Source organism: Gavia stellata, chromosome 5, assembly GCF_030936135.1.
Source record: "Gavia stellata isolate bGavSte3 chromosome 5, bGavSte3.hap2, whole genome shotgun sequence".
Lineage (NCBI taxonomy): Eukaryota > Metazoa > Chordata > Aves > Gaviiformes > Gaviidae > Gavia > Gavia stellata.
The window spans coordinates 50,582,792-50,607,661 of record NC_082598.1 but is presented as its reverse complement, the minus strand read 5'-3'; the positions used below and the strand labels follow the sequence as shown (position 1 = coordinate 50,607,661).

Here is a 24,870-nt window from a genome sequence, read left to right as displayed (position 1 = left end):
CTCCTTTTGTATCCTTTTCAAATCTCTGTCAACGCATTCTTGTGGGGACATAAGCATCGTGCTAACTACACAAAAGCTCCAGCAGGAGGGCCAGTGTTAGAGGAAAGTATTGTGCCAGGTCTGACAGCCAAAGAGAGGTGGGGCTGCTGCAGCACCATCCTGCCAGGTCCGACCACTGATGAGGCTGAAGATGTATTCCCAATAGGCACAGAGCACACAGACACACCGCATACATATATGTGTGGCCACACAGATCAGACTGATACACAGCACTTAATGTGAACATTATACAGGCCATTGGTGCTGTCTCACACACACACGTACGTGGTAGATCCCTCCAGCAACTGCTGGTCCCTGGATGCCATTCTGCCAGTTGCTGGCACCTGGAGGTGTGAGCCCCTGAGGCTGCAGCCCCACTCCAGTTACTGGTACAGACACCCTTACTCACAGACACACAAGTGGCCAGGACTCCCCTGGCCCTGTAGCCTTGTGCTCTCAGTTCTAGAGACATCCAAGTGCTCTGACACCCTGAGTTGGCCCTTAAGAGACCCCCACACCCCTTTTCTCCCAGGCCATTTCACCTGCTCTCCAGCTAGTTCAGCTTGATTTTCACTAGCTATTGCACCCTCCTCCCCACTTCAGTTGCTGCACCATGGACACAGAGCTCCTGTGACCCATGGTCTGCCTCCAGCTGCTGCCCTCACATACCCCTGTGCACACATGGAGACAGAATACAGAGCCCTCAAGTCAGAAAGTTAGAAAGAAATTTAATGAGGACACAGGACAGATTTTGCTGACCAGGTGCAGGGCATGGCCAGGCAATTATAGCGATTAGCCAACTATTTACACAACTAGCCCTCTTTATCCCCTTACCCCTCTATTTCCCACACTTGTTCCCCAAATCACCTAAATCCCTCCCTTTTCCCACGTTTGATTCTTCCCCTGAACATCCTATAATAAGTCCTGTGCGTTCTTCCCCTGCATCCCCTGATGTGTCCCACACCCCTAGACAGCAATCCCCCTTAGCTCAAAAGGAGCTCCATGAGACACAGACTCGCAGCATGGTTGACGTTGAAGGGACTTCGGGCGGTCGCCGGGTCCAACGCCCCTGCTCCAGCGGAGCCACCTAGAGCAGAGCAGGCTGTCCAGTACTCGCTCTGGATGGTTTTTTACTGTCTCCAAGGAGGAAGACCCCACCACCTCTCTGGGCAACCTGTGCCAGCGCTCGGTCACCCGCACAGTAAAAAAGTGTTTCCTGATGCTCAGATGGCACCTCCTGTGTTTCAGTTTGTGCCCATTGCTGTTGGTCGTGGCACTGGGCACCGCTGAAAGAGCCTGGCTCCGTCCTCTTTGCACCCTCCTTTCAGGTGTTAATATACATTGATGACATCTCCCCAAGACAAAGACTTACGGTGATGGCTTTTGCTCCTGGACAGGGGGGCTGATGGCTCTGCAAGGACAGCCCTGAAAGGGGCCCAGACAGGGTGTTCATTCCTCAGGAGTCCCTCAGCTGCGTTCCTCTCTGCCATTGTGCCCCTGGGCAGCTCTAGACTTGAGCAGATGGGCCTTTGGTGGGCTGATGGCCCCGATGATGGGCCTGGGAGTAGCCTGGCAGGGTATTATTTGGGCTCCCCTTCCCACCACTGTCTCTGTGTGCTCCTTTGTGGGTGTGCAGCCTCGGCTGGAGAAGTTGCTTCAGTTTGGATGATGATGCTTAAAGATGCCTCTTCACCAGCCTGCACTGCAGCTACGTTTAGACAGCTCAACAGGGCCAGCCTGCAGAAACCCAGCACTCGCCTCATCTTGCTGCCTACAAGGACATTTCCAGCCAGAGCTAACCACAGGCATCGGTTTTTACTTACGCCGTTACACAGATAGGCAATGTTTTGTGCCTTGAGGAGAACCTGTCTTGTGCCCGTAACACATTTGATTTAACAGGGGGTGTGGGAGAAGACAGTGGCAAGCACCTCTTCTGCTTTCACCTCCTTGTTTGGGGGGGGTTATGCGGAGCAGCCCTCAGAAAGCAGGCATGGAAAAAGGCACAGCGCTCTCAGCTAAAGTGGGAGGCAGGAAAAGGGTCTGGCTGCGGTCTGTTCAAACTAGCTTGACAAATCCAAACCAGGCATCCCCTGTAACATTCCTCCGCCGCTCTAAGTCTGGGAAAGACACAACATGAAAGGCAAAGAGCTCCACATGCGGAAAGTGTAATTGGAAGACCTGCCTCTGTTACAGCGGTGGTCCTCAGCCCAGGGGCTGGACGTGAAAAATTGCAGCCAAGGCAAGTAATTGGTGTAGCTGGTTCTCTGCTTTTGGAAAAAGAAAAAAAAAGCCTTTTCACAAGAAGGGGTGGGCTGTGCATGGGTTCAGGAGGTGCCGGAGGTGTACCCAGGAGAAAAGGCTTGCTGCCAACATGGGAAAGTGCGGGGAGGGGGTGTGCATGACTCCCCTGCCCAGCGTCCTTTTCGGTCCAACCCAGACAGGCAAGGGGTGAGCTGGAGCAGCACAGGGGCTTGAGTTGTGCAGGTGTTGAAGGGCTTTTGCAAAAGCCGTGCTGTGTCACGAGAGCAGCAGCCAGCCAGCAACAGCCCCAGCCAGGAACAAAAATGGGTGCTCCTGACAGATGCTAAACCTCAGCAGGCAGGAGGTTGTAATGTGGAAGCAATTAGTGCCCCAATGAAAGCACAGACATGCCTTTTATGAGCTCCCCGGGCTGAATTACACCGGAGCTGAAGACCTGCTCTGAAATGCTTCTCAAAGGGAGGGTTCGTGCCTGGTTTATGCCAGGCAGCCTGAAAGGTAAGGCTAATTTTACCATGCCTGTGGACAACAGCTAATTTCATCTTAGCATGGGAGCCAAAAGCAAAGGTGGTTTGAGTCTGTGCGCAAAAATGAGGTGTAAGGAGAGGGCTGGGAAGGTCCCAGGTGTGCACTAGCAGGGTGCAATCATTTATAGCTGCTCCAGAAGAGTGTATTCAGCAGAACCGCTCAGTTTGCTGGAGAACTGCACACAAAAAACAGCTCATGGCTTAGGATGGGGTAGTTAAAATACAGGTAAAATCCTACAGAAGGACAGACTTGAACGTGTAACAGCTAAAGCTGGCTGGCAATGCCTTTGAGCCGGCGGGTGGTTGCAGCACCCGGAGGTGTTTGTGTACCTGGACGGGCGCGCTCCCTGACTTCCCAGCAAAGCGCAGAGCCGGGCTTGAGCCGGGGAAGCGCGGGGTGCAGCACTGGGCCAGGCAAGGGAGGGCTGCATCTCCCCACTGCCCTGCAAGCAGGGACATGCTGCCGTGGCTGGGAGCCCGTGGGTTGGTTTGCTTTGGCACGAATCCGATGTGGTGCGAGCTCACCCAAAAAAAAAAAAAAAAGCGGCTTCCTTTCCCTGCCCAGTGGCTTTCCCCTTTTCAGAGCTGCTCATGGCAGGGGACTCCCAGCCTAGGAAAATGGCCGCTGCTTTTCAGGGCAAGAGCAGACCAAGTCCCATGCAGTTTGAAATTTTGCCCACTGTTAACGCTCCCGAAATAGCCTGTAATGTGGGGAGAGGCGCATTGGGCTGGGAGCCTAATGGACCAGAAGTTTCGAGCATCTGCTTCCTGCTGATTTCCTGTGATTCACAGCTTGTCATTGTCATTGCCTATAAACTTGCCATTCACCAGCAACTGTCTTCACTGATCTTGTAGCTAAACTGCTGGGAGTTGCCCAGCAGGACTGGTGCTGGAGCAGAAACTTGGTGATGGGTCCGTGCCCTGGCGGTGCATTGACCCGTCTCAGTGGTTTCTCTGGTGGCAGAGGAGAGTTGTGTCCGTGCAGGTCAGTCAGTGAGCAGCGTCCTGAAACACCAGGAGGAATTCTTGACCGGCTGCTGCTGAGGATGAGTTGGTGGTCACATCCCGTGCCACATATTGGGTGCCATGGTATGGCTGTGGCCACATCTTTGAATTATTCTGTGCCTCAGGTCCCCAGTCCAGCCTCACCAGGCAGCACTGAATCAAGAAAGAGGAGAAAAAGAAAAAAAAAAGCCCTCAAACCATCAGGGTTATTCTGGCCAGCTCTGAGCAGGCCCAGGGCTTAGTGCCTTTTGGAAGGACTAGAGCAGCATATGAGCCCTTTGTTAAAACCAGGAGCCCCAACACAGCAACTGGAAAGGAGCTCAGCCGCCTTTTTGGTTTTCCTCCATGATTGCAGGGCTCAGGGATGCTGAAAAAAGTGCAAACAGCCAGGCCAGATCAGAGGGCAGGCGAACATGTGCTGTGCTGCCCGTGTGTTAGCTGGGGAGCGCATGCTATGCTGGGAGCGTGGGGTGCGTGCCTGCAACTCCGCAGATGTGTGTTAAGAGCATTGCGCAAGCGTGTGCTATGCTGCAAGCGTGCGCTCCTGAAGTCTCCACTTAAGAATTACTGCCCCTTGGCAGTTTCACCTCCTGCGTCCCTTCTTAAGGCAGCACACACCTGCGCCAGTACTCGGGAGGTGGTCCTGCTGCTTTGTAACCACCCAGGGCATTGCCATGTCCCTGTCCCTCGCATCCCCACCAAGGGCCGGTCACCATCTTCCCACTCCACTTTTTGCCCCAACTCTCCTTCGTCTGTTTGTGATGGAAACAAACCCAGCCACAAACCTCATCTGTCCCCTCACCTCCAGCATGGCTCTGCTGCAGATGACAGCAGTTTGAGCGCTCTGACCTATACAGGACTAAAGGAGACCAAGGACGGCCCCTTTGACCAGCCCATGGGCAAGGGAAGAGGTTCAGCCACTTGGCTTGAGCCCGAGGGTGTCAGAGCACTGCCAGGACGTTGCCTTGCTGCAGGTCTGGTCCTTCCAGCAAAGGAGGGATATGCAGGGAACTCAATTTACCAAGCTTAAAAATATAACCTGGCCAAGGGAAGGGTTTTGTCCCTCTAGAATTACCTTTTGCTATCTACAGGTTATACATGAACAAGGCAAAGCCACTTGTGCCAGCATGGCTAAGCTTTAAAAACAAGCAAACAAAACCCAGCCACTGAACCAAAATCAGGAACCTCGCATTTCGGCTCCGTCAGAGCATCGGCAAAGCCTGAGTAAGGCAGCTGAATTAAGATGTGAGCTTGCCCTGTCCCCATAGAAGCCAGCAGGAAGCTAAGCCATCCCCCACTTGAGCTAACTCACCTTTTGGGCATCTCGGTGTGTGGGCAGGAGCTCACACTGGCCTGCAAGGTACTGCGGAGCCATGCACTTGTACTCGGCTACCAGTTCTGTAAAAAAAACAACTTGGCATAAAGCAGCTTCTAAGCATGTTTTCAGCCTAGCAGGTTTTATCCTGGTTTTCTACTAAGAAAAAACTAACAGGATTTCCGCCAAGGTGCAAGGAGCTTGCAACAATAAGGATGACCTGACTGCAGGTTTAAGGGAAAATGGTTTCTCAGGTTGCCAACCCACTTGTGTTCTCTCGTTTCAGCTGGCTTGTCCCCAGAACACCTTCCCGGGGGTGGGGGGCCGCACTAGCTGGTGGTACAAAGGGCAGGGCCTCCTCTATCAATCCAGTTTGAAATCATTAACTCACACAACACAGGCAGAGAGGCACACAAGTACCCAGACCCTGCCGCCTCTATGCCACCCTCTCAGAGCATCACCCTTGCAGCCCACGGGCAGGCTCGGGTACCACTCCTGTTCCCTGTCCTTACACCGGCGTTACCATGAACTGCATACAGGCTCTCTACAAGACTTCGAGGGGAGCAAACCAAAACCTGCCCCTTACCTAGGTGATGTCAGCCCCTGCCACCCTGCAGCCCTCCAAGGCTACGTCCCGTGGCAGCGGTGCACCCTGCTCTTTGCTGCTTGACTACTAACTGCATGGCTCAGAAACCCAAATTCTCATTGACAGACTAAAAGCACTCTGGGGGGGCATTCCTCATGAGAAAACATTTAATCAGAGAAGACAAAAGCTCACTTCTTATGCTTCTAGAGCGCCCCAAATTGTTCAAAGCTGCAGCAGCTGTATATACAGCTTTCCCCACAAGTTGATCAAATGTCGTTTGCCTTGATCCTTGGCAAGTAAAACTGTTCTGCGTTACGAGGTAAGAATGAGCAAGGCCTAGCAGGCAGGTTAGCATCATGGGCTTATCCAGCTCAGGTTTTCAAAAAGGGCCGGGCTGGCAGAGACATGAAAAGTCACCCTTCCAGGCTATATGGGGCTCCACAGCTCTCAAGCCATTTTCAGTATCTATATAGACAGTATCGTAGCCATAGGGATGATGGGTGACCTCATTTTTATAAATCTACTGTTAACTCCTCAAACGAGACAGCACCAGAGACCCTTTTGGAATGCAGAACAAATTGCCACCTGCATTACCTCTGAAACTCAAATTTAAAAGCTGCAGCTTCCCTCCAGTTGCATTTCTTCTCACATGGCAGGGAATATGCATTTCATGCCCACCGGGCCTGTCCTGCAAAGTCACGAACAGGTCCAGCATTAAGTTTGAACCTCATCCGTACGCATGCATCTCCCACCTTGTGCCCTGCCCTCACTGAAGCAGGCAGGGAAATGAATACAGTATGTTGAAATGGAAAAAGAACCTATTTCTGGAGCCGTTGTCCCTGTCGGCAGTCAAGTCTGCATATGCATGCACACGGCGTCTATGTACCGGCTCCCCCAGACCCTGCCGGCTTGAGGTCTTGAAGAGCTCTGTCAACGATGCTTGCACTGCTCCTGCCTTTAGTTACAAACGGCTTTCATAGCCATTAATGAGTGGGAGATAGAAGCTGCAAGTTCCTTAATAAAGTTTATTTAATCGTAACTATGCTTAGGAAAATACACTTGTAAGGGTTAATATAATGCAATTTAGTTTAACTTTATACTACATTTTGGACAAAAGACTTCTTATACATGTTTTAGGTAAAAACAGGATGTATGATCTGGCTTCTTTTACATCTATTACAAACGTAGAAAAAAGACTGTCATGCACTACAGTAGAGAGAGCATGAAAAAAAATTACCTTTGGTTTAATTCCGAGAATACAAGTATTGCACTGTAAAAGCATCAAACATGGTGCAACTAAACATCATAAACATGTTTCCATGCCAGCTTACAAAAGTTTGTTAGCTAGTGTAATTTTAGAGGGGAAAATATATGTACACATAGAACAATTCCATTAGCTATTTGGATTCTGTTAATATTGTATGCATGTCGCATATCTACACAACTGACATTCAAGAAAACTCTTGAATTTGACTTAATACCTTTCAGCTACATTAAATCTGTTGAAATCAAAGACGTTACCGTATCTTAATTGGCCTGTCAGTTGTTAAACACTCTTCTTCTTTAAATGACTAAAGTTCCAGCCTAGATCATCAAAATCCAGAAATAGCAATTACAATACCATGGATTATTATTAATGCCTAGCTACCCACTTCTAGATCATTTCTTGGGGCAGTTACTTTGAGTGTATAGATTCATACAGCAAAAGCCGAAAACACCACGCTGCTCAACCGAAGGCTGAGCAGTGTAGGGGTATCAGTGTGCTAATCCTTCCAACCACGTATCGGAGGTTAAACACTCGTACAGGTATTATTGCCAAGAAACACAAAAATGGTAGCACTGGCAAAACCAACACAAAATAATTTAAGAATATTGAAAAAGACCAAAAAAAACCCGGCATTGTTTAAAGGGCGATCCAGCAATGTAAGACCACCATATATGGTGGGTTACCTGCCATGCATCCCCCCTCAAATACTCAATACTAGCAATGCCTAACATTTTAGGTACACATAATGCATTACATCCTTGCTGCTTTACCGTAACATACTCCCAAACCTTGGTCTTAACCAAGCAGAGAATTCCAACACAGTTCTGCATCAACATCAGGTATTTCAGGACATTGTTGATGGGTCTCAGATAGAAAGAATCGACTTTTCTTCTTAGTATGTTAATAATTTATTTTCAGTTTCTAATCCTGTGGTAAGAAACACTGCCGAACAGGAGCTGACTGTCGTCTTCAAAGAGTTCTTGTCAGATCAAGCACTGAAACCTTGACCACTTCCCAGAAATGTGCAGCAGAGTATCTCAGAGAACCACATCTTTGTTTTTATCTCATAGAGAAAGATTTAGAGTCAGTCAACACCATGATTTTCATTTAAAAACAAACCAGAAAAATTATCAGGCTGGTCCACAAGTTTATTTGAACATAGCTAAAGTCCTTGAAGTCTCTCACAAGATGGCAAAGGCTCTTCGCAAGGATATGAAGGGAGCTATAAAACCTCTACACAGTACTGGAATTCCCAGCATCTGCTCACATCGCTCACAAATGGTGGCAACATTTATATATAAAGGAAATGCTATTATGAAGAAAAAAAAATACATCTAAGACTATTACAACTGGTTGTTTAGGAAAACAATTCAACTAGGTTTATTTTCTTAATGTTTAACATAAATATAGTTGCAACTCGATCTTCAGTTGACAATGATTGTCGCAGCCAAGGATTGAACACTATCTAAGCAAACAAAAACTCACTATACATTATACAGTTTATTTCTGCCACGAGGGATGCTTTCCCTCTCAAATCTTTGGCCTCCTATTACCAATCTCTCCCAAAAGCAGAAGCAATGTAGCATTGTTGCTCTCTATTCATTCAAGGCAGTGGGTTTGTTTGGAGGGGAAGATGCTGTGGGGACATGCAGAGAAGAATGGGGTTTATTCCAGAGCTTACATTGAAAGTATTTGCCATAAAGTGCTCTGACAAATACTGTCTGAGCTCCTCAGCTCGCTCTCCAAATAACACCTGCCTCCAAATTCGCTTCTTCGGAGTTGACCACCAAAGAAACTGCCTCCAACTGCTCCCACTGGAAAGGCAGCTAATGACAGTCGGAAGAGTGGACAGATAGGACTAGAGGGCTTGGCTTTTTCCCTGCTGGTTTGGATTTTGTTTACGCTTTGCCACTGGTTGGCTACAAGCAGTAAGCACGCAATCTCTCTTGTGTTTGTGTGTGCCAGAAATTAAATCTGTTTAGAATTAAAAACTCCTGGTATGACATTTCTTGCACGTAGACCTGAGATGACAATCTGACCACTTACGTGTTTCTCTCTGCATGGAAGCAGGGTGATTTTATTAAATGCAGCTTGAATGAATAAGGAGCAGGAATTCCTACAGTTTTAAATGCCAGGTTTGTTGCTTACCAGTTGATTTATCTTTATTCGTATTTTTGGTGTGTGAGATGTTAAGATTTTGATGAACCATACTTACACCAGTGCTACTAGTTTACTTTTTTTACGCTCATGAAGTTTGACTGCTGTCCACCACAGAAATGAAAAGAGGAGGAAAGTAATAATAATAATAATAATAATAATCTGGACTTGCAGAGTCTGCAGACCATTTCCATTGAGAGTGAGTATTTTCTTGTCTGGAGATCCCAAATTATAAATTAGAATTTATTACTCTGTATGTATATTCAAAATATCAGAAGTGGCATTTCCATGATAAAATAAATCCTATAAAATAGTGTTTTGAAATTGCATTGGTATCCTTTTGCTCAAGAACTACACAGTTTTAAAGCCAGTCAAAAATATATAGCCAAGCACTTCATAATTTCAGCAACTTCATGCACAAATAATAATACCCCAGGAAAACAAGAAAAATCTGCAGTAAAAAGCATCACAGAAAACTGTCACAGGAAACTGCCCCATGGTAAGCAACGAATCTGAACGTTTTCAAATAAAAAAAACTTACACAAACAAAACCAAACATGCATATATAAAGTGTACATGTACTGAACAAGCGCTATTCCTAAAGGATTAAACTGCATAGGTAAAAATCAAAAACAATGTGCAATATTTTAAGCCCTTAAAGCACAATTAAAAAAAAAAGCAGAAATTAAAAATAACAAACTTGCTCCCCCACAACAAAGCCAATTACATATCATAGTCATTAAGATATTAATCAAGACAGAGGTTCACCAATCAAAAGTTGGAAGGACTACTCCCATATTTTGGCTCACCATTCACGCTTAGGGGATCTGAAATGTATGTTCACAATTATAATTATCTTAAACAGTTATGTTCGTCACTAGTCAACTTTGATTTCTTTTACAAAGTGCTCTTTTATGTAATAGAAGCTATCTTCTTGGTAGAAAAACCATCAAGTAGTTTAATACTTTGAATATCAAGACACATCGAGAAGAATGAAAAATAAAAGGGGAAGGGAAGAGGGGAGAGAAAGAAGGTGATGGCTGCTAGAACAAAAAGCAACTAATGCCAATGGCTCTATAAACATCCAACTTGTGTATTGGTAGCTACAGTCTTGTTCCTAAAACACAGTTTATAAAAGACTTGCATAAGCTAATAAACTAGAAGCTTACCCTGACTTTACAGGACACAGCCTCATACACCCTATCTGCCTTTTCTAATGAAGAGATCCAATAGTTAATGAGTTCACCATTACACAAAAAGTTGTCAAAAAGTATTTTCAACTTAAAAAATAAACCAAAAAACAAACCAATGCAGACACTAAAGCAAACCGTGCTTAAAAAAAAATAATCTACAATATCTGTACATAAGCTGTGTAAGATCTTACAAAAGAAGATACCCCAAACCACAGCTATTTCTACTCCTGCCCTTTTGTTGCCTTCTCAAGATAATACACATTGACTAAGTGGCGATTGAGGTGCTTGCTGTATTCACCTTCCTTTTTAAATGAGCGGTCACAAAAAATGCACACATAGTTCTCCCTGGCCACTGTGGTGTCTGCAGCTCCTTGAGACGTCTTTGGACTAGTTTCCTCTTGTACAGAGCGAGCACCATTTAACCCCGAGTCATCGCTTCCTTCTGATATGTTGTCACTTATGTCGCTGCCTTCATGGCTGTGGATGCCTTCATCCTCATCCATTTCCTGAGATTCATTCACTGCTGTGTTATCCGGAGATGATAAGGCCAGAGCAACTTCAGAGCTTTGCGTACACCCTTCTGGGGGCACAGGTGCCGGCACGGCATCTTCTGTTGGCTCTGTTGCTGGCAGGCACGTCTTAGTCAGGTCCATCGGGTCTGAGTTGCTCACAGTTTCTGCCATGCAGGTTTCCTCTGGCTCCTTCTCAGGCGCCAAATCTGGTACCACATCCATGGGCACATCCAAGCTTTTTTCAGAAGACACTGCGTGGGAAGAATCCTCAGGGCAAATGTCTTGCCCTCTGTCCGCCTTTCTCTCCTCCTCCTTTTCACCAACAGTGTCTTCGCTCTTTCCTGCTGCAGCAGGCATTTCTTGGTCCTCTACCTCAGCTTCTGTGTTTGCATCCTGCGCTGGCAGACAAAGCTGCCCTGGGTCTTGTATGCAGCTTCCTTTGGGATCGGTGGTCTCCCTCTTGAGACTATGGCCACCATCATTGTTTAATGCTGCTGTGTTCATGGGATCTTGCTCCTTCTGGTCGCTGTCCTCAGTGTCAGGCTTCACACATCCATCCTCTTCTGTGATAGGACACTCATCTGGCATGTCCTCGTCCTCAATCTTCTCTTGATCGTGTTTACTGCTTTTCTTACTGTGCTTATTTTTCAGAGCTTTCTTTTTTCTGTTTTTCTTGAGGCAAGAATTTTGCTTTTTAGGCTCCTCCTCTGGTACAACGTCACTTTTTTGAGCTTCCTGGCAGTCTCTGGGTTTAGTTTCCACTTTCTTTTTCTTTTTTGTTACTGCTGAGGTATCATTTGCAGGCTCTTGCTTTGAGGAAGTTACTTCAGCCTCAGCCTTTCTTTTGATCTTCTTTGTTTTACATGTTTTCTCACTATTTTTCTCAGTTTTAATATCCACTTCCTTGTTTTCTGAAGCCGATTTCCGACTTCTGGTTGTCACCTGGCCTGCAGAAACATTGCTCGTTGGCTTCTTTTCCTTTGCCAAATTATCTTTTTTCTCCACTTTCACAATTTTCTCAGTTTTCTTTGCAGCTGAATCCCCTTTTGTTTGCTCCTTCTCCGCTTTGTCATTAATGCTCTCAGAAAAGTCAGCTTCGCTCTTTTTAGTCCGTAGCTTCACCTTTGAAACATCCATGGTGATGTCAGAACAATCGGGATGCCTGGATTTGATGTGATACTGCAGGTTACATTTTTTAGATGCTGCGTAATCACAAACAGGACAGAGAAACTGGCGCGGATTGACGTGGAGCTCAACGTGCTTTTTGAAATTGCTGCGGTCAGCTGTTTTGTAGTCACAGTGTGGGCAAGTCAGAGGCTTCGGCCCATTGTGAACCTGCCTTGCGTGACGAGTTACTTCATGCTGGTTTGAGGCCACGTAGCTGCACTGATCACATTTGAATGGCTTCTCACCTAAGGAAGGAAGGGCGGAAGGGAATGATGGTGATTATTAAGCATGGGGGGGGGAAATCACTTCCCACTAATACAGATACAGAAATATGAAACTCAAAAGGAAAAAAAAATTATCCATGCGCCTTTAAAGTTAAGTAAAGTCAACATAAGAAATCCACAAGTCACAAACACATTCACAAGACACCAAGAACAAAATACAAAAAAGAGAGAAGGGGCAAGGGTTGGGAGGAAGGGGATCCAAAACCAAACAAGCAGTAACAACATCACAGGTTCTGGCTATGCATACATACCGGCAGAGATCTCTCTACAGTAATATTAGCAAATGGAATCCATACCCAACTGGTCCATTGAATGCATTGTAGAAAAATGGAAATGTAACATTTGATGAATAGCAGTTTCACACAAACGTTTCAAAAAAGTCCAACTTTACACAGATTTAGCATACTTCATGTTTGCATTGAAAAGGAAACAAGGGAAAAGAAGCTAGCAAAACCCAAAGCACGTGAAATGGACACACTGCTCAGATGATCTTTACCTCTGATAATTCAGTTCACTGTTATGGTTTCTCAGAACACATGACGTACTGGCTGCAGGTTACTCTTGGCAAGCCACCCATATGCAGTCCAAAGCCATCGTGTTACTACTGAAATCTGGATTTACAGTTTTGCAGTGACTCGTGCAGAATTGTTCCTGAAATGTACTGCTTAGTGCATGCTGCTGCAGCAGAAGTGGCTTTCCATTTGCACATCAAAACAAGTAGGAAAAACACTTCTAGCACAACAACTCAAGTCCAAAAATACTTGGAGAACATCTGTGCATGTGCAAGTTCAGCTGAAGAATTTGGGATGCTCCTGAGCTCTGAACCAGCATCTCAAAACTGTCCTGCAGAACTAATGCATGCCGCTTCCTCAGTGCGTTGAAAATCCACTCCAGCCCTTTCTGCTCATGGTACAATAGTACTTCTCCCACCCCTGCAACCTGCTGCCCCGACACTGCCCATACTCATGCTGCTCCTCTGCAGCACGACTCAGGAGACCAGAGCACCCTGCAGTGAAGATCAGACATGGCTGATCTGCAACGCCCTCACAAACTCTATAAAAGGCTGTGCTGCCTCCCTGGCAGGAAAGATGGGGACACTTGCTTAAGAGTGTAGATCATTTCACGTCTGCCTGCATCATCTCTTTATTATTTACAGAAGGGTTACTTTGATTCCCTATCATTTTCAGCCTATCTTCTTTCCTTCCTTCCTTTCCCCCCACACACTTCCTGGTGACATTTTCCACAAGTTTAAGCTTGATGTGCTTGACTGCTCATCCTTCTTGCAAGTATGGACCTTTATCGCCTACACTTCAAGGAACAGTTCCATGTTACATAGAGTGAGGACAAGAACAGCCTCTCTCTTAGATGCACTTGAGCAAGCTGTTCTAACTGCCCAGAGTGCTCAGAGGTGGCTGCTAAAGGGTAACTCAAAGGTTGTATGTAAAGAGTTTGTGTCCATCACCTCTACTAAATCCAGGGGTTTTGTTGCACAAGTGTAAAGGACATGTACCAAGATGGCTAAGAATACAGCTGTGAAGTAGGCTCTAAACCACTGTCATTCACTGTCTGACATTTGAAGAAAGCTCCAGCACCAATTTGCCTTAAAAGGCCAGCCTGTGAACTGCAGGAGTCCAGAAATTGCCACAGAAAAGGTTCAGCTGCCTGGGCAATGTGGCAAGACATGCAAGAGAAGTTATGAGAGCTATTAATAAAACACCCCTGATAGCAAGAGTCCCATGTGCACTCCCACTTCTGCCAGCACAGCTCACGCCCTCCCTCCCAGACCTTTGAGTCAGGGGCCAAGGGCAGATCCCACTCCTTCTCCTTTGGATCTGAGACTTCTTTGCACAGATAAGGGGAGAATAAGACGTTCATGAAATTGTTTCCAGGCTCAGTATTGACCAAACCATTTGCAAATTCACACTTAGCCCAGAGGTTCGGCCAAAAATTATTTTTCTTTCTGGAAGCAGAATACTTCATTCACAAAATTCCCAAATCAAAATACTGGCATGTCATTTTAAAGTTGGCTGTTTTTAATGGGTCCAAACCCTCCATCCGCAACAGTTAAAATTGCCTGCCTTCCCGTTTCAATTAAAAGCCTCATCTATTGAAATTGAAACAATTACTGTTCAGGAGACATTCACTACTGTTCGCCAGGATTAGGAGTTCACCTAGGTCTGGTCAATTCAGGTATTAGCAAACCAAAAAAAGCACAGGCTGAGATCTACCTGAACTCCCCTAGGAGGGTAACAAAGGACAACTGTGCTTGGTTCTAGCATGCCTATGCTGTTACAACTCACAAAAATGCTATTAATTCCTTCAAAAAGAGATTTGCAAGAGAGCGAGTGCAGATGTTTGTAATACCACAGCTTATGACCAATAATGGGAAATAAAAGGCTAGTGAAAATTGCTAATTTGGCTTTTAGTGCCACAAGACCAAGTCACTTGCGAACACCCTCTGAGTTTGCTTTTTTCTCCTCTGTGTCTCCTTGCCATAAGCAGACACTATTTTACATCTTTCTGTAATACTAAGCAAAAGCTAAGGGTTCCCTCAGAACCCCTGGATGAGATGAAATCACAGACATCACAGAGGGGACTCTCAGCTGCTCAAAATTTTCCCAGCTTCATTGATTTGAACTGAGTTACGGCAGCAGACAGAAGACAAGAATCCGCTCCTGTATCATCACAGAGATTGCTACTATATTAGCAGGACTATTGGAGCAGCCCTGTGAACCTCAGAATACACCCTGGAAAGTAAAAGGGAAAGAAAAAGATATATTCCCCTGTTATCACTTTTATTAATGACGCTTAGCATTTCCTTAGCAGGTAAAGACAACCTTCCCTGTTAAAACAGGAGCTAAAGCTCAGGCCATACTGGATGAGATAACATCTCGCACAGAACTGGGCAGCCTGCTCTAGATGGCCCTGCTTGGGCAGGGGGGGCTGAACCAGATGACATCCAGAGGTCCCTTCCAACCTCAACCATGCTGTGAGTCTGTGAACCACCCCCTTTTCCTGAGCCATGCTGCTGCCACCCCTTACCAACCTGAGTGGGTGCGCATGTGCCTGGTTAAATGGGTCTTCTGAGAGCTGGAGTAAGGACACATAGCACATTGATAGGGTCGCTCTCCTGCAAAAACAAACAGCAAATTAATTACTGAAACACAGCTGATTCCCAAACTTTGTTACCGAGCCATACACATGAGGCTGTCACAAATCCCCAAGTTGTATTTGAGGGCACATTATCTCTCAGCAAAGGGCCACAGTGAGAATCATATGCCCGAGCTGGACCAGTTGCAACATGTCATGCCTTATGAACGAGGGTAGTGAAGGGGCAGAGTATGAGAGAGGCACATCCTCATGACCATCTGGGGTTAGACGGTATCCTCAGGCCAAAGGTGATGAGGACAGCCACCTTTAGGAAGCCCTGAGCCACCAGAGCTGACTTTCCTACAGTACTTTCTCCCAGCACTCAGAAGATGCACAAAAGATACAGACCCTGTAAGAAACCAGGTATGTTCTTGCTTCATATAACACCTTACCTGAAACCTCTGTGTTTAATTTGGATTAAGATGGGGAGCAACCATCCATTCAGCACGGACCTGCATTTGCCGGAACACAAGCGCAGATAGAGACTGGGTCTCTACTTCCAAAGTTTTATTGGCAGAGTGAAATTAGCTTGGAGCGTAGAAAAAGCATGATGCGCTGCTCAGTGAAACTACGCTGCTAGCAAAAGCTCAGGTGTAGCAGCAACATTTATTTTGAAGACTCAAATCCCTCTGCCTGCAGAGTTATTGTTTCTGGAGAACTAATGGAAACTAACCTGTCATAAATTAGGTCTCCACAAGGGACAGTTAGCTTGTGTAACTATCCTTTTCAAGTGAAGACAAGCCCCAAATAAAGGCAGACAGTTTTAGAATTAACATCTGTTAGGCAGGTCCAGATAAGTACCAGGGGTGTTTGCCCCAAACTGCTAGCACAGCCGCGAGATCTAGGCTGCCTTGTCTCCACTACAAGTTCTAAAAACACTTGTTAGTCTAGGATGGATACACCCAACAGAAGAGGGGAATGAAGTTGGGAAGGGAGAAGTAATATTTATTACTCGGTTTGAATATTTATTCAAGTCATCGTCAGAATTACAGCGTTTTGCTACATCAGTTGAAGCACACCACCAACGTGAGACGTGGACGTCAGCAAAAGCCCTGCATACAGGCTGTTTGTTCACTTTCAGAGGCATAGCTCTGTCTGCAGCAGCAAAGACCTTCATCTGCCAGTATGTGATGTGAGGCTCCACTGCAGACCTCTGCCAAAATAGCAGTAGAAGCGGTCTTTGTAATGCAGACTAATCCCACATTTCTTCCTCCCATCAAACATTTAGACTATCGTTCTTGATTACATCAGCAGTTTAAAGGTAAATTCACCCTAACAACCATACCCCTCCTCTCTTTCCAGTTAAAACAAGGTAGGAGATTGGTGCAATACACACAATAAGATTAAGTCATGTACAAGGGAGGGGTAGGCCTTTTGTTATAAAGAAATGGTTTTGTTTTTAAATGACTCCTTACAATCTGAAAATATGTGGCCAAAGGTCCTGGAATATTCAGTCATGTCTTCTTCCCATCACCTGAAATTTCATATCTTTAAAGTTCCCTACAATATTAGGAATGTAGAAAAGGCTTTCTTTCAGTTATTTTATATAGAACACAGAAACAAAACGTACTAGATTTAAAGTATGATGAATGCAACTAATTTAAAATGTGTTATTGCCACTTGAGAATTAAATGCTTTACTACGTTGTAAGGGCTGTTTTATAAAATGCTACTCCCCATAGGATTTTTATTGTAATTTTACAGGCTTGTTATATGCAAACAAGCCACCAGAAAAACCTCTCCTCAAGACACTTAAAGAATAAGCACCGGCCTAGCAAAAGCTTAATCAGGCACTTAACTCTATGCAAATGAAAAGCAGACGGACATCGGTGAACGGGTTTAAGATCATCTCTTTATAAAGCTTTTCTTCTAATGCTATTAAAAGCTCTGTCTGCTTGAAATGAAACTGCTTCCATCAAACCTCCAACACAGTGGCAAGCAAGAAAGATCCCCTATGACAACAAAAATTAAAAAAAACCCCGAGGGCCCAAAGCTAGGCACTGAACACTGGGACTGCCTGACGTAGATGTCTTATTTACATAGCCCTGCAGATGATTTTCAGTTAAGTTTTCTAGAAATTGCTTCTAACAGGTAAAATGGAAAAAATTGAGAACAATGCTGCACTGTCTTGCACGTAGTACAGTTCCAGGAGCAGCAGTGTGGATAGTTGGTGGGATAAATCAAGTCAAAACTTGGTCTAACATGTCTAATGAGCACAAAGGAGTCCAGGTAGATCTGTCCCTGACACAAAAGGTCCCTTCTGCCCCATCAGCAAAGGAAGGGACGGCCCTGAACATCTCCAGCCACCCCTTCCTGGGCAGCAGACAGGCTCTTCCAGACGTAGCTCTCCCAGCTGACAAGCTTATGACCATGCGCAGGGTCCTTAAACCACCCCTCTGCCCAAGGTCCCCCATATTTGTCAGCAGCCTCCCGCACAAGCACTGTCACAAGCTGCAAGGCATCTTCCAGTACAGGGCAGGTTCACGGACGACTGCCTTCCGACACAGATGCAAGCAACAGGCAAGCAGATAACCTCTGCCAGCCTTCCCGTGGTCCCCAAACGTGCAGTGGACAGGTATTTCTCCCACCATGCAAGGTACTAGCAGGCAGCCCCCTTCCCTGCTCCTCGCCATGTCCTCTGGCATGTCTATGTGTCCTTACTAGGTCGATTCAGTTCACTAACCAGCAGAAAACCAACCTGGGGAAGAGGAAAGGAATATTTTACTGCCATTTTGGTGAGCTGAATCAACCCATCCCAGGATATGGGGAGAAAACTGAGACTGCCTTTCTCCAGCAGCAGCAGAGCATTTGATCCTATGAAACTGCACTCCGTACAGAGTCAGTGTTTCAGAAAACTGGATGGCTTAAACACAGCAGAATCCAATTATCTGCAAGGAGGCATTTTCCCACACAGAAAAAAGCAGGTGAAGTGCAAAAAGTAGGAGAGAGAAAGAAGTATCTATCCAAAATTCTTTAACCTATTGGCAATCAGGAAACTAAGGAAACAATTCCAACTTTCTTCTTAATATTCTGAACCCAGAAAATAGGAAGAAAATGAAGTATGTGTGTATCCCTCTAATCTTTTTTCCAACAAATATTTTTCTTAAATTAAAACTATAATCCAAAGATATTTTAGTATTATTCAGACGTTTTTTACTAAATTCTGTACTGTTATGTTAACGGTCTGCAAATACTTTTCACTATAAAATATCCGTGGGTGTTTTTTCTGGGTTTTGGAGGGGGTTGGTTGTTTGTTTGGGGGGGGGGGTGGTTGTGCCTTGTGGGTTCGTTTGTTTGGGGTTTTTTTAAGGCAATTGATTACACATTAATACCAGCATAAACTTTTAGCCTGGTGTATAAATATACCTGCCAGTAGCTTATTCATTCTTCTAATACTCTTCCTTTAGCTTTAACACTCTCCCCCATAAAATCAATGTTACTGGAAACAAGGCACATTCCTAAATGAGTCTACTAACATATTTGAAAGATTTTTATCAAGTGAGAACTGGCTGAAAGATCTTAACTTTTAGGTAAGAGCTAGCAAAGAAACAACTACCGGGTGGACTAAAAAATGCTGAAATCATAATCACAGTCACTCATTTCAGCTTAATTAAAATAATGAAAAGACATGGCAAACCAAAGAACCAGAAAACTTGATTGCACCACTATTTTTAAAGGAGAAAAGGGGAACTGGACAATATCCTACATAGTTTAACGTGCTTGATTTTTTTTATTTTAATGCAGTTCACTGGTAAAGTGGTCAAATGCAGTGGCAACAGAGTGCTTCCTCAGCAAACATACTTTCATGGTTAGCTCCTGTAAAACTCAACAAGAGCTTTCAGAGATCAGAGAGGGGGACCTAACGTCATGTACAAACACAAGCAGGGATGAATTTAAAGTCGAGACAAATGTAAAACAGACAGGCACCACAGCATGGGCTCACATTTGGCCATGAGTTCCCCGGATGATTTATTTAGTTTTCTCCTACTATTTTGTCATTTTTACCTGGTCTCTTTCCTGTTACCTCCCACAATAGACACAAAGAAAACAAACTGGAGGATAAACCACACCATTTTCCTAACACCTCTCACAATAATCTTTGTTTACTTGTTTAGGAAAAAAATATTTAGACAGGACTGATTTTTAAAACTGATGGTATCCTCTAAACAACAGCACGTGGCTATTGTTAAGAGAAGAATATGTCTTAACGTCCTAAAACTCCCAGCACACCCTCCAAGCCCCGTCCCAGCAGATACTGAAGCATGCTGACGAACACAAACTTCTGCACACTTGAGCTCAAGCCCAGCCCCGAGGCCGCCAGAGTCCAGCCCTCCCCTTCCAGACAGCTGCAGACAACTGAACTGAAGCCTCCAAACCATTCATGTCACTGCTGTGACAAAACATGACTTCAAAGGAGAAATTCCCCAGTGTTTTGCTCAGCCGGCACAGCCTACAATAAAGGGGAACCGAGTCAGGTCAGCACGCCAGAAAATGGTTAGCAAGTCTGCCCTCTCCTCAGAAAGCCTTGACAAGGTGGAAATAAAAGCTTCTGAGAAGCTGCAAGAAAAGTCTGAACCGCCCTCCCACTTCCACAAAAGGGATGAGGAGGCAAAGCAACTGTACCTCACTGCCCGAAGAGGCAAGGAGGCTACGACGTCCCCTCCTAGAAAGGGGTCTCAGCTTTGGGTACGCTTCAGGACTCCCCATGTGAGAGGTTGGGGCGGCTCTCCGATACAAAGCAAGGTGCTTCCTAAGTCACCTGCGGCCCCAGCTCACAGGACGGCAGCAACAGTGAAGGTCTTCTGATTCCACTTGGTAGGAACCAGAGTAGAAAGGGGCCTCACGCTTTTCCTTGAGGTTACAAACAGAGGTTAGGAGAAGACAGGAAACTGGGCCAAAGACTCCCCTGAGGGCTTCCTATAGGCCAGCAGAAGTTATGTGTCTACTTCTGGCTACTGCAGTGATGCAGACCTTAGAAAAAACAAGGCCCTTGTACATTAAGAGGAATTAATTCGCTGGGAACACTACTCAACTCTTACTCTAACTTTGTAGATGCTGGAGGGCTCCTTTGCATGTGTGTATCAGCTCGCTCTTCTCTGTAATTACAGCTTAGTCAAGTTTCAGCTCGGTCTGAAGGTACCATTCTCAAAACTACTTATGTGACTACTTAGGGACCTTTCGCCAACTTGCTTGTTTTGTTTTTACAGTACACCAGGCTTTCGTGTTGTAGACCCTGACGATCGTCACAGGCACACTTTGTTATGCCCTCTCCAAAAAATTGGCTTAAAACCACTAAACAGGATGCTCTTCATCTCCTCTTGGGCCCCTGACATTCAGAGATTTTCTCAGTCCTCTAGGACTGCAGACTGGAGCTCAAACCAAATCCGCACTTCCGTGAGGCTATAACCTGGTAGCACCAAGAGGAGAGAGCGCAGAACTTTATCGGGATGGAACAAACTTTGCAAATAGAAGACTCTCAGCTTGCTTCGTTCATCACAGTTTCTCAATACTATCACCACGCTTAAATCAAAAAAGATGACTTACCTGTGTGAGTTCGAATATGTTGAATATAGTTGTTCTTCCTGTCTGAAAAATAGGAGCATTGTGAGCAGGTATACACTTTCCTGGGAAAATGATTTCTTAGGTGTTTCTTCCAGTGGTATTCACTGACGGTCGTATAAGTGCATATGGTACACTTGTAGACTCTCTCATTTTCCCCTGCTTTGTTGTGGTGCTTCAAGTGAGCCAGATAGTGATCGTATCTGTTAGTGTTATAGCCACAACGATCACAACGGATTGGGCCCTTAGAGAAATCCACCTCTTCTGCAGTGCAAGAATCAGACTCCTTCACCTGGGCTTGCTTTTCTGCATTTTCTTCCACAAAGAATTTCTTAGCACTGTGAACCCTGATATGATGCACAAACTCCTCTTCAGACTCTGCCTCGTACTGGCAAGGCTTACAACGAAACGGCTTGCTCTTCAAGCTCTTACACTTGTCCTCCGTGCTTTCTGGAGTACCCGGTGCTTCTAGTGAGACATCTTTGTCCGCACTGGGAGTCTTAGGAGGCGGGCAAGCAGCTGGACCTTGGGTTTCCACACTAGGAACTTCAAGGGAGCTTAATTCCACATTTTCAGGTGTCTCGCGGTCACTCTCCGCAGCCTGCGTATCTTCCATACCCTCTCCATCGCTGTCGGAGAAGTTGCTGTCCCCCACCGTTGTCAGTTCTGCCATTTGTCTCTCTTCTCCAACCAGGTAATCGCAGCAGTTGCCATTGACTTCTCCCGTCAAGGCCACGTTTGCCAACATAATAAGCTGAGGAGCTGCCAGCTCAGCTTTAGAAAGGTCGTGTAAGTCATACATGTCATTGGACAATGCCATACCGATATTAGCACTGCCAGGAAAGAGGCTGTTCCCACCAGACTGTCCCAGCACTTGAGTTGCCATGGCAGTAATTCTGTTGGAAGAGAAAAGGAACACCTGTAAGCACCCGAGTTCCAAGCAGCCCTCCAGGTAACACCTGAAACGTAAACCTCTTCGCTGCGGGCAGTGGGAGGCAGAACCCGGACTGCGACGCTTCCCCACTACCACAGACCACGCTCGGCCTCGGGGGGCGGGCGGGGGGTCCCGGTCCTCTCCCGAAAGGGCCGTTTGGTTCCGCCCTACGTGTGGTGAGGGACCCCCCCCTGCGGAGGCCGGCCGGGAGGGGCGCTGACAGCGGGCTCCCACGTCCCTGGCCCCCCGCTCCCGCAGGGCCCCGGGAGGGCTCCGGCCCGGCGAGTGCCCCCGCGCCGGGCCGGGCCCGGCCGCAGCGCTGCCCGCTCCCACGGGGGCCGCGGGGACTCACCAGCTCCCGCGAGGCCCGCCATGTCAGACACCGGGGGCGGCGCAGGCGCCCGCGGGTGGGTGCCGAGGCCGCCGGGCCCCGCCGAGGGCCCCCGCCCGGCTGCCGGCGGCCCGGGGGACACCGCCGGGCCCAAGGCCGCCAACAAAAGGGGGCGGCCCGGCCCGGCCGCGGCGCCCCCCCCCCCCCCCCCCGCGGCCCGGCGCACATCCGCCGCGGGAGGCGGGGGAGGCGGCCGGGGGAGCCGGGCCGGGCCGTGCCCCCGCCGCCGCCGCCGCCCTCCCTCCCTGCCAGGCATGCGGCCATTTTCTGCCTGCCCACACAAAGCAGCCCTCCCCGCGCCGCCCGCCGCCGCCCCCGGCCCGCCCGCCGCCGCCGCCGCCGCCGGGGGGCCTGGCTGGGCACGGCCGCCCCGCCGCTCCCCCTGCCGCCGGCCCGCGGGGACGGGAGGCGAAGCGAGGGCTCGGCTTCCTCCTCCCCCCGCCCCCCCCCCCCCCTGCGCCGGGCAGGGCAGGGCAGGGCAGCGGCCCCGGTGCGGGGGAAGCGGCTCGGTACCGGCAAGGTCACGGCGGCCGCGCCCGCCCGGTGCCCGGCGGCGGGAGGGCGAGCGGCGCCCCGGGCCTCCGCCCGGGCCCGCGGCCTGGGGCTGCGCCCGGCCCGGCCCGGCCCGGCCCGCCCGGCGGCGGCATCGCCTTCCGGCGGCGGCGAGGCCCGGCGAGCGCCGCCGCGGCCGGCGCGACGCAGGCGGCGGCGGCGGCGGCGGCGGCTCCTTAGCCGTGGTGCTGATCCCCCCGCGGCCCGGCCCGCCCCGCCGGGCCCGGCCGCCCCCGCCCGCCCGCCGGCCGCAGATCAGCCCTGGACAGCGCCTCTCGCCCGGCCCGGCCCGGCCCGGCCCGGCTCCCCCCTCCCCCGGGCCCGGGCCCCGCCGGGCCCCGCCGCACTCACCGGCGGCGCGGGGCCGCCCGGCCGCGCGGCTGCTGCGGGGCGCGGGGCGGTGCGCGCGGGGCCGGGCGCGCGCGAGGCGGGGAGGCGCTGCTGGCGGCGGCGGCGCGGCGGGAGGCGCCGCGCATTCCAGCACACAGCGCGCAGCGGCGGCGCCGCCCCGCCCCGCCCGCCCCCACCGGCGCCGCGCGCCCCGCCCCGCCCCGCCCCCGGCCGCGGCCGCGAGGTGGGGGGGGGGGCGCGCGGGGCCCGGCGCGGGGGGCGATGCGGGCCGCGGGGGTTGGGGGGGGCCGATGGGGTGACCCGAGGGCAGGGGGGTGGCGGCGGCGAGGGGGCTGCGGCGGCGGTGGGGGCGCCGGGGGCGCGCGGCGGAGGGGTCGCACGGGGGAAGGGGGCCCGGCAGGGCGGTGGCCTCCGCCCGAGGAGAAGGTTCATCCCCGGGAGCAGAAGCAGCACGGGGGGTGCGCCGGTGCCGGCTCGGTGCCGCGCTCTCCTTTGTCCCGTGCAGCGGAGGCGACGCTCAGCCGGCGGCGCTGCCCGTGGCGTCGCCTTCGCCCTGCTCCGCCGGGGCACGGGCCGGGCGGCGGAGCGGGGTCCGAGTGGCCCTCGGGGCGTAAAGCGCCTCAAGGGGTGGCAGGACCACGGACCTCCGCGGTGGCTCCTCTTTGTCCCGAAACTGGGAGAAAACGCCGAGCCGGGGCCGCCGCAGAGCCTGGCCCTGCGCTCGCTCCCTCCCTGCGACGGCGAGCACGGTCAGCGGCCGCTCCTGCTTGGGTCCCGGGTAAATTCCCATCCCGAATGGGGAGCCCGAACTGCCCGGCGGTTCTGTCTTCCCTTGGGCGCTCGCGTGGCTCTTCCGCGTTAGTGTCTGAAAAGTCACCGTGGGCCTGAAATTCTTCAGGCTGAGCCCATTCCTAAATCTCAGACCTTTCAGCAGGAGCCGAGTACTTAATGAGCCGACATCACTGGGAGGCTGCAAAAAAGCCTCTCCCTGTTTCATCCCGCCAACTTCGAAGCGAGCTTTGCCGCAGCGCCGGGCGCAGAGACGGGGGCAGCCTCCCCGGGGGAAAGCAAATGGGGTCTTTCCTAGGTACAAAAATAACCGGAGAATTCAAACTACGTCGGGAATTGTTGAAGGAGCGTAAAGATCTTTTGTGGGATACTTTGTCAGATATTTAAATGGGGTATCTAACATGCATCCCATATCTGTCCCTGTTTAGTCTGTATCCCAACAGGAACTTCAGCTCAGCTGAGCCCAGTCGGTGCCGATACTCCCGGGCTGCATTTCAGGCTGTGGAACACTTTGAAGCTTCTCCCCCAGACGGCTGGGCGATTTCATATGGCATTTTCTTCCCTGGGTTGTGAAGGTTGTTTCTTTTCTAACCGTTGTCGGCAGAGGGTATGATCGAACCAATGCCCCCCAACACTTTAAAGTGGGGTAGAGGGGTTCAGCTTCAAAGCAACTGTACAGTATTTAATTTAATTGAACGGTGCTGGGGTCAGGCTGCGAGTACCAGGCGGCGGGATGCAGACCACAGCCTTGTAACTCCTCCAGAGGCGCTTGTATCTGTGTTTTCCAGAATCCAAGCCCACATAATTGCTGAAATCGATATTTAGACAAACACC

General features: G+C 49.0%; 1 protein-coding gene across 1 annotated transcript; it reads right to left on the bottom strand.

Annotated features, from left to right (window-relative positions):
* Positions 1 to 6,742: 6,742 nt before the first annotated feature.
* REST (RE1 silencing transcription factor) lies at positions 6,743 to 23,267 on the bottom strand. Its single transcript, XM_059818005.1, has 4 exons — positions 23,248 to 23,267; positions 21,005 to 21,915; positions 15,358 to 15,441; positions 6,743 to 12,272 (listed from the first exon to the last, which is right to left on the bottom strand). The coding sequence occupies exons 2-4, from the start codon at positions 21,903 to 21,905 to the stop codon at positions 10,570 to 10,572; spliced, it is 2,688 nt and encodes an 895-aa protein (XP_059673988.1). The 5' UTR covers positions 21,906 to 21,915; positions 23,248 to 23,267; the 3' UTR covers positions 6,743 to 10,569.
* Positions 23,268 to 24,870: the final 1,603 nt, after the last annotated feature.

Bases quoted from the DNA above. Each gene is read 5' to 3' on its own strand.
- REST (XM_059818005.1), bottom strand. From the start codon at position 21,905: ATGGCAACTCAAGTGCTGGGACAGTCTGGTGGGAACAGCCTCTTTCCT. The intron at 15,442-21,004 runs GTAAGTCATCTT...TTGTTTTTGCAG, and splicing joins ACATATTCGAACTCACACAG to GAGAGCGACCCTATCAATGT. The intron at 12,273-15,357 runs GTTGGTAAGGGG...TTCCTTCCTTAG, and splicing joins GCACATGCGCACCCACTCAG to GTGAGAAGCCATTCAAATGT.